The sequence below is a fragment of the Brassica napus genome, chromosome A1 (assembly GCF_020379485.1).
Source record: "Brassica napus cultivar Da-Ae chromosome A1, Da-Ae, whole genome shotgun sequence".
Taxonomy (NCBI): Eukaryota; Viridiplantae; Streptophyta; class Magnoliopsida; order Brassicales; family Brassicaceae; genus Brassica; species Brassica napus.
The window spans coordinates 24746842-24756676 of NC_063434.1; the positions used below are offsets into that span (position 1 = coordinate 24746842).

The following is a 9835-nucleotide window of genomic DNA, read 5'->3' on the forward strand; positions in this document are numbered from 1 at the left end:
CCAAACTCAAAAATATATTAATATATAATAACAATTAATAATAAATTTAAATGTATAAAACAAATCATTATACATTAATAATATCGGATAAGAAACATAACCAATAATATTATAGATTTACACAATATTTAATATTAAATGTAAATTATATTTTTGAAAGTTTTGTGATAGTATATGTTATATATTTATAAAATGAAAATCTATCCGCACGGATGTGCGGGTGAAAAATGTAGTTATATGTTCATAGATAAGTGTGTGTGTGTATGTGTGTTTGTGTGTTATATCATGCCTTGGTTAGATTGGCTTGGCTGTACTCTATAAAGTTTTTTTAAATATCATCATGACAAGAAACTGGGGACATTTAAACTCTGTGATAATATCTTCTGTAGTTCTGTCAATAACAATTTCTATAGTTTATAAAAATAAATAACACAATATTTACTGTTAATTTCCGATATCCATTTTCTTGTCTCGACTATGTGAGAATAAAGATGCGACAAACAGTAATTACAATGTCAACATTCGTAGTGTTTCAGTACTAAACTCTTATCGAATTGACATTTTTAGAAAAAAAAACCTACAATCATAAATTATTAGACGATGCACTCAAATTTTTGGAAAATGGTAAAAATGAAAACAATTGGACCCTTTTTTTGTGTACATACTCACTTATCCACTATAGTTTTTGCTTTTCAGTATCATCAATAAACAAACTTTGTTTCTCCCCCCCCCCCCCCCCCCCGAAAAAAAGAAAAGAAAATGTATGTGTTTAGTAAAGAAAAAGACATCCATGAAGATCACATATGGATCAAAGATCATTATAATCAACAGAATATTTCAAAAATGAAAAATGCAACTGATGAAGATAAATAAGGAATCAATAAAAACGGGGAATATACCTGACTATTTGGAATCATAAGTGACATAAAGATAAGTTCATATGACTTTTGTGGCTCATCAAAGGGCCATCATCGTCCTCGATAGCCAATATAGTGCTTTCTAGTACAAACCTTCCACTTCCCTTTGTCCAAAGTTTTCCTAGATAACTTATCATCTCTATATGCGTATATATATTAAACACATAAATTATTTGGATAATGATTTTGTGAAAATCTATCCTCATCCAAACAATGTTGTCGTTAATCATGTTTCCACAAAGAAATAAAATATTTACCAACGTTGAGTTGGCCTAGTGGTAAAGGGGTTGCGGCTGTAACTTCCGCCACTTGGGTTCAACTCACGGTGGGAGGGACTATTTACAATGCTTGGGTTCCCGGCAAAGAGGTGAAAACACCTTTTTATTTTAACATTTTACCAAAAAAAAAAAAAAAATATATTTTTCTCTTCTTCTCGTAACGTATATACTCAAAATTATGGATATGTGATGATAATAAATGTTTGTTTAGCCAAAGCCCAATATTGGTTTATGGGCCTTTTATTTAATGGACCAACATCCACACATAATCCGTTTCCCGCCAAATTAGACGTAGTTTATGTATGCATGGTTGCTTTCTGACTTCTGAGATGGATGTTTTGTTAAGCGTTGATTTGGCTACAAGTTTCCCTACTCATACTGTAGGCCAGAAGTCACCTCTTCGGTTAGTACAACCTTGGGTTGTTTTTTCTTTCTTTTAAAAAATGCATTCAATTTAAAAGCATAAGTTTACAAGGTAAGACATAAAGCCTTATGTGAAATAAAGTTTGCATGAACATTTTCATGATCTTTGTTACCTGTAGCCTACAATAGAACCTAGGCAGCATTTTAAAACAACCAAGCTGTGATATGGTAGACTGAGTAGCTAGTGAGAAGAACCAACTTCATCCACGACGACCATGCTTTCTTCTCCCTTGAACTTTTGTCCATTCCAATCACTGGTATTTGATTAGAGGTTTAGTCACTCTCCACCAGTGAAAAATCTAGAAATTATTTAGACACAAAATTTATTAACAAAGTATTGTATATACATAAGAGGCATTCACTTATTTTTTTTTAAATACATTGAAATTTTAAAAGTCATGGTGGGCAACTGCCCCACTCTTTGCCGATGTACCTTCACCCCTGCTCTCCACCCTTTGTCAAACTGAGAGAGATCATCGGCTCATTGCCCGTTTCATCAACATCATTTAGCACGGTGAAACGAGTATAAATTTCGAATAGACTAGCTTGTGATGTATAGGTTAAGAGATCAACTGCTGAAGACTGTATGTCCTCAGTATTTGATAATGCGTGATGGAACAAATTCCATAAGGTGTACTTGGTTGGGACTAGGCTCAAACTCTACTAACGAGGAAATATTTCCAAAGAGTCTGATAGATGAGAGGAAGATAGAGTTATGTACGTTACCGCATAATTATCTTGGAACTCTGCGGAAGCAACTTGGAAAGAGAGTACCTGTGGAAAAGCATTTTTTTTTTTGAATGAGATAGTGCACATGGCAACACTTTTCCAGTCTCTGTTCTTTCAGATTTAGAAGCAATGTCATGACCATAACGTTGTTGATTTGATTCCCTGAACCAGAAGCATTATTTTTATTAATCAACTCGTCCATTCCAATATCTTGTTGTACACCAGATTGCTTGCTCCATGAGTTCCTTTTGATGTGTAGCTGCTGAATAGGAAGCTTCCTTTTTATTCTTGCTGAATGATATTGGCAGTATCGACCACAGGTACATCATCATTAAGAACTTCTGATGTTGCATGAAAGCTTGTACTGAGAGAATGTTGGAAACATTGTACTAGAGGGAAGCAGACATCCATGCATAAAAGCTCAAGATTCTGAAAGGAGCTACTGATAGAAAACTGATAATAATCGACGAACTGGGGGCGTGGAACATCAACCTATGTTGGTTTTGGTAGTTTAACTGCAGTTTATCTTCCTTTATTTGATTTTTAGTGAATATGCTTTATAATGTTGTTAACATTATCTTGTTGACTATATCAGGTCTAGAATGGGCAATATGTGAGCATCTGGTTCAAGTGAAGAAAGCTCATACTCTGTTTGCTACTCACTTTCATGAACTTACTGCCTTGGCTCAAGCAAACTCTTCAGTTCACATGTAACACCGTTGGTATAGAAAACTATTATGTCAGCACGCAAAAGAAATACTGAACAGAATCGAGATATCTAGATCAGTGTTCTGAGACAAAGTAGTATTCTAGTGGTATCAAAAGATTTTGAATTAGAATACAGTTGCCACGAGGGGTTAGGAAGATGTGTTTATATCATCTATTTGATCTTGAATCCATACGAGCAGAGAGAACGTTGTACAAAGCTTCTTTCGACTCCATTTCCACCATGTAGGGACCTGAACAAGCTTCCTTTTCACCTGATTTTCTGTAAAACCAGTGAGATCCCATTAGGAGAAGAGTGCAACGAAGAAGGATGCAGTTGTTTTTCTTGGGAAGAATCACTCACTTTTGTTTTTAATCAGATGTGTTTCCCACTCTGAGAGTAATTTAGAATAGGCGGTAGCAAGTAATGGACAGAACTTCATTTGGATATTCATTATATCAATAACAGTTTGCAGGCCAGCTCTTGAAGGCGTAGTCGCTATAGGCAACTCGTTCTCCGGATTATCATCCATAAGCACTTTTACAGATTAAGCGGGATCATAAATAAACGTTTATCTCCTCCTCAAACATATGAAGATTTAAAAAAACAGATTAAACTTCATCACTGCTATAGCAGAAGAAGATATTAATCAAAGATTGTAACTGGAATTAATGACAAAGGAAAAGCTTTTAAAGCTGCCTCTTGAAAACAAGAGATTATTCAAAAACTGCACGAACACGTACCCGCCCTCGAGAATAACTAGCATCTTCCCGCCGCACAGATCACCTAGCATCTGTGTCATTCGAGAATAACCAGCTGGAGTTACTTGTAAGTAAAGACTAAACTTGATTTCTTTAAACCAAAATTGAACAGAATATCCTCTGATGAAGTGCACAAGACAATACTGACTCCAGAAGTTGTCAATAACAGTGTAAAACTTACATCACAGCATTCTAGTGGGTCTCCTCTAGCTGCATCAAATCCCACTAATACGATGATAAAATCAGGAGAGAACGCAGAAGCTGCAAGGGAACGGCTCCAGTTAGCATTAGACTAAATACAGAAGATTGGTTCACTTCCTAAGCATATTAATCATCAACTGCGCCAGAGACTAGTTTGTGGAAACCAAACTATCTGAAAAAACAAGAGTTCAAATTTCAAACAAACTCGTCAGGAAAAAACAGAACACGACTATGTAATGTACCTATGGGAATAACAACCTGCTGAAAGGCATATATATATACATTATCACCAACTCCACCACAACTCCATGGAACATTTACACAATAACCCTCATCACCATTTGTCCCAACCTGCGCAACGTAATAAAAATTAGAAACTTTCAACTCAATAGATGAAAAGATAAAAAGCACAATCTAACACCACGTAATTCAAAATCGACAAGAATCTAGTATATATGGATTTATTTTGGCAACTAAGTATGCTAAGGTACCTCATCAGCAGAAGTTTCCTCCTTCGTGTATGTGCAAAGAAATGTATAATACCTATACAATTGTTTCCTAGTAATTAGTGTATAAAAAAATCAATTCAAATCATTCAGACAAGTTGCAGCCTGAAAATCTGAACTGAATCTTATACTCCATGAGAAGACATACATCTAGTTGGGCAAGCTTAAAGATTTGTTTTGCTCGAATATCTCCTGAGTTCCATTTTCATGATGGATATCCTGCAACAGTTGAGAAGCAATTCATAATTCGCCTAAACACATGATGCGGAGAACATGCATTAAGAAGCTTATCAGCGGTTTTACCCAGTCCACAATCAACAGCTGTTGACCTGGCTGCAGATGATCTTCCTAAGATTAAGATCAAAATAAAAAAAGTGAGCATGCTTACAGTGACTGAGGCATGTTAAAAACAAGTTATCCCTACCTCCACAATTCTCTTGGACTTCAGTGAGACCAGTATCTTTGAAAAATGGAGAAGCAAAACATCCATGCCTCAGGATGCCAGATTCCTTGTGGTCACCACATATCTGCAAAAAGGAATCAACTTTAGTTACTGATTCATAGCTAATGCGTATTGTACTGAAACATGAAAAGGTAAAAAAAAATGTACATAGCAATGGAGCATATCACCAGGGTTGGCCATAGTGCAATTGACACAACACCACTTCACAAACTCAATAGGCGTCGTCCTCTGCTGCAGATGTTCCCAATCACTATCATCCTCCTCGTCTTCTTCTTCATTCAGCAATGTCTATGCACCGTAAATATCTTAAAACGTCATCTCTCTTCTTGAAATCCTAACTCTTTTCTTCATTGACAAACACATGAACTGAACCCCAAAACACCATGGCGGACAATACATTGAGAGGAGATCCATTAAAGACTTACGGATGATGAAACACCAGCTGCATTGTTTATGTATCCATTGCTGAACTCATCGAGGTGTTGTTGCCATGTTTTCACTTTGAACCTTCATAAGAGTTCTCGAGGGTTTCTACAACCATTGTTACCTAAGACCATGATTATTGGTAAAACTCCAAATGGGATCCTTAAAAAAAATTTCTTTTTGTTTTCTTAAAAATTTTTTTTTTAAAAAAATTAAACTTATTGCGGGCCGCCACGTGTCGGTGAGGCCCGCAAACAGTGCAAAAACTCCCCAAAAACATATCCTTATTTGATGATTTTGGGGAATGGTTTTAAAAAATTTTGTGGGACCCATGCGTCAGTGGGGCCCACATTTTGTCAAAAACCCCTTTTATAATCTTGGGATATATATGCTCTAAGAGCATCAACATCACGGTTTCTAGGATGAAGATTCTAAGAAAAGTAACGATGGTGGCCCCACCAAAAAGATAAAATCGGTCACAAAAGTAGCCAAATAAGAATCGAAGTTTTGCTGTTTCTGGTACTGTTTGCAGGTCCCACTGATACGTGGCGGCCCGCGGTTAGATACCTTTTAATTTTTATTTTAAATAAAAGAAAAATAAATAAAAAAACCCAAAAAAATGGTTTAGGGATAATGATGGCCTAAGTAGTCACCGAAACTAGTAACCAGCTGAAAAAAATCTTCACTGTGCATAAATAGAAGTAAAGAAAAATCTTCACGACTATGACGAGCTACCACAGTGGTGCAACATAGTAAAAGAGAGAGACGAAGACGAATGTGATCTAAGATTATTTGTGCTGAATAGTTATTGTTCACTTAGTAAACTAAGCGATGAAGATCCAATAAGAAAGGCCCAAAATCCATTACCGAATAACGAGGCAACTACCGCTAAATCATATTCTTTTACATTTTTTCAACCGATTTGAAACAGACACCAATCTAGAGAAGCAAACAGGTGATACAAAATCAACATAAAACATATTATAAGTAGAAAGTGAACTACCATGTGCAAGTTTATCCTCATTAAAAGTAGAACTTGAAATAATGGTAAACTATAAAATTACGGAAGAAGTGAATCATTAAAAAAAATCATTAAAATTCTTTTTAATTAAATGTGAGAGGTGATAATTTTATCAGTTTAGACACCATTTGTCATCAGTTTGTTACAAATACCACTTTCGGAAACAATTTTTCATGGACGCTATTACTAGCTTATGCACATTCGGTTTGTGAGAAATTTAGCAGTTGAAAATTTGAAAGAAAAAAAGGTCAAAAACATTTTTTTAACTTTGATTTAGTCAAAAACATTTCTGCAGCTTTCTTTTTGTAATTGCTCTTGCCCACAGTGTAACGTCAATCTTAGGAGAATAATGCAGACGGTTTTTCCAGTTTCTTAGTTTGTTTGTTTCTTCATGCATCGATAAGATTTGATGCTTATGTTTCTGATACATCATTCAGATTTGTAGCTGATCTTTCGTTTCTATATAATCATTAATCGTTGAATCTCACTTTCTCATGTTTTTGATAATACTCTCTAATTAGATAGGTATATGTAATATATTTATAGGTATATGAGAAACGTTGACACGGATTTCTAATTGATTTGTAGCTGTTCTATATGTTTCTTTGGTTCTAGATGGATCTTGTTTCTTATCTGTATAATTAACAACAATAATATTGACACACTCGCATGACCGGTTTCTAGCTATAGATAAGTAAAATATTATTACCTATAAAAAAATTTAAGAAGTAATGTAAATAGACTTTTAAATTGTTAAAAATAAAAATTTAATAAGTAATGTACGTAGAGATTTTTAATTGTTAAAAATAAAATATATTTTTTTGTGAAATTGTCTATAGAACAACCGGCTCTCAACAACTCCATAAAATGAGAGAACACCGAAAGAGGTAATATGCAAACTTTTACAAAGAAGAGAAAGGTAAAGATGTAAATATATGAGCTCTCTCTCCTTTTCATACCTCTGTCATTATCTGCATACACTGATACACATATATGTACTACGTACTGTGGTCTGTGGGTGATAACGATCATATCACTCGTGTGAACAAAGAAGCATAGTAATACATTTTCCAATAATGTAGAACTTTCCTTTCTTCTTGTTCCGAACCTTCCCAACTCCTTTTGGTGAAGAACACTCCTTCTTCTTCTCCCATTTCTTCACTGCCTCCTCCTTCGACTTCTCCCTCATTCTTTGTTGTGTTTCCATATAACACGTTTTAATTTGTTATTATATGTTTAATGGTGTAAATAATTGATGCTTGTGTGATGTTTAATGGGTATTTTAAAAGGAAGTGAAGATTCGTTATTTATAGTGGAGTGAGAGCTAGAGAAAGAGATGATGAGAAAGTATTATTCCCCACCACTACTTCGGGACCCTTCAATGAAACACCCCAAAATCAAAGACCACTTGTGGAGTGTGACCGACTAGCTTCCCATCGTGGTTGAAAATACTTGATGTAATGTTTCCATGTCTCCTTTTAGTTCAAAGATTCATCAAGAAAGAATACTATAATTTCCAAAAGAAACGTACGCACTCTGCTGACTCCAGCTATTATGAAACTTGGCTTTTAATCTCTGCAGGTAATCTAATAATTTAATTCACGGCGAACTAAGGTAAAGTAAGTCTTCCTTACAAATGTGGACAGCTCACTTTGAGTCAATCACCTGGGACCTCTCAAAGCAAATTGCTCGTAATCATATACTTCTCATCTTTAAACTATCGTACTAGACGCCACTAAAGAATTAATAGAAAAGTAGTAATGTAGAATATATATATACAGTAGAGACTACTTTCTTTCCACGAGTTTTTTGGCCGTGCAGTATTATTGTACGTATAACCTATGTGGATAGGCTATGTATATTATATATTTTTGCCAAAACTATGTATATTGTATACATTGTTATTGGGTTATTAATTTTTGTGGCGTACGTAAGAATATTAACTTGAGAATAGCCGACGGTCAGATGAAAGTGTGATCTTAATCAAAATGCTTCCAATCACGTTTCTTACTATTTTGGCGGTGCAAATCTACTAGACTGAAACTCGAACTACTTGTTAAATGTTCATATACGGCAACTAGTTTATATGATTGTATAGTGACTAAAATGTTTACAACTACCATACCGCTTAGTCTAGACAAACATGTTATGTAATCATGATTGTGCTTTTATTTTTCATATGAAGCATTTGGTGATTCTATCTTGTATTTTAAAATTAAGATGTTGGTGATTCTTTTTAAACGCGTACGTTTTAGCTGAACCCACTGATGGAAGCTAGAGGAGAAATGAGAGAGATTTGAAAAAGATTTATCAATTTTTACAAGACGACAAAACAGAAAAGAATGTTGAATATGTATATTGACTTGTAAAATTGCATAGCCTCACGATTTTCTAAAATTAGAAACGAGGACGATCACACAAAATACTGTTTTCGGATTGTGTAATCTACCTGTTAGTACTTTAACTTGTCACAAATTTGGGAGAGTTATACCTATAATAAATGATTTTGTGTCTAGTAACACCACCGAAAGATTTCTTTTTTTTCTACAACAAGAACTTACTTTGAAGATTCGGATAGTCAAATCGTTGGTACGTAACATATTACCATATTTAAATATATATTCCAAATATTTATGTGTAAGCTTGTTTGTTATATTATTCTTTGTCTTTTGGTATATGTTCAATTTAGTTGAATTGAAAAATTAGTAAAAACTTCTTAAATCATTGATATTTTTATATGTCCTATCAGATGATCATCTTATCAATACTGGAAGAAATTAGTTATCACATTGATTCACTCAAGTTTAAAAAACTTTCCGATTAATTATTGATAATAGATAGCCGAATTGTCAGTTATCGGAATGTTATTTAAAACACAAGCTCAAATTTCCTATATGATTGTGATTTTGTTTCAAGAGTATTTAGACCTGAAAAAAGTGTTGTGCCTACCACTATAGCCACGCGGTGAAAAAAAATATTGTTTCGGTTTTAATGTTGAACTAGGTTAAGAGGGATGAATATTATATATAAATTATTTTTAAGTATTATATATTTTTTACATATTATGAAATAATAAATATATATTGAATAATTAAAAATTTAGTAACTATTACGTATATAATTAAATTGGTACATATACTTAAATAAATTTTATTTATCCAGACAAACAATTTTTATATTTTATATGTTATAAAATTAAGTTTAAATGATATCAACATAGATATATAGTACATTTTTAATATTGGCATCTGTTAAAAAATATTTTATACTCATATTATTTTTGATCGTTTGTATTTCTTTATAACAAAAATTTTAAATCATTGATAACAATAAAAAAAATATGGGATGTTTAATAGTTTTAGTAATTTATAATTTTAAGAACATTCAATGCAAAGTTTAAAATCTAA

The 9835-nt window shown here is 33.6% G+C and overlaps 1 protein-coding gene across 1 annotated transcript; it reads right to left on the reverse strand.

Moving 5' to 3' along the window:
* Positions 1-7230: 7230 nt before the first annotated feature.
* On the reverse strand, positions 7231-9361 carry LOC111200646 (small polypeptide DEVIL 7-like). Its single transcript, XM_048738305.1, has one exon. It carries the CDS (start codon positions 7633-7635, stop codon positions 7462-7464), a length of 174 nt encoding a protein of 57 aa, XP_048594262.1. The 5' UTR covers positions 7636-9361; the 3' UTR covers positions 7231-7461.
* Positions 9362-9835: the final 474 nt, after the last annotated feature.

Coding starts and splice junctions, on each gene's coding strand:
- LOC111200646 (XM_048738305.1), bottom strand. CDS start 7,635: ATGGAAACACAACAAAGAATGAGGGAGAAGTCGAAGGAGGAGGCAGTG.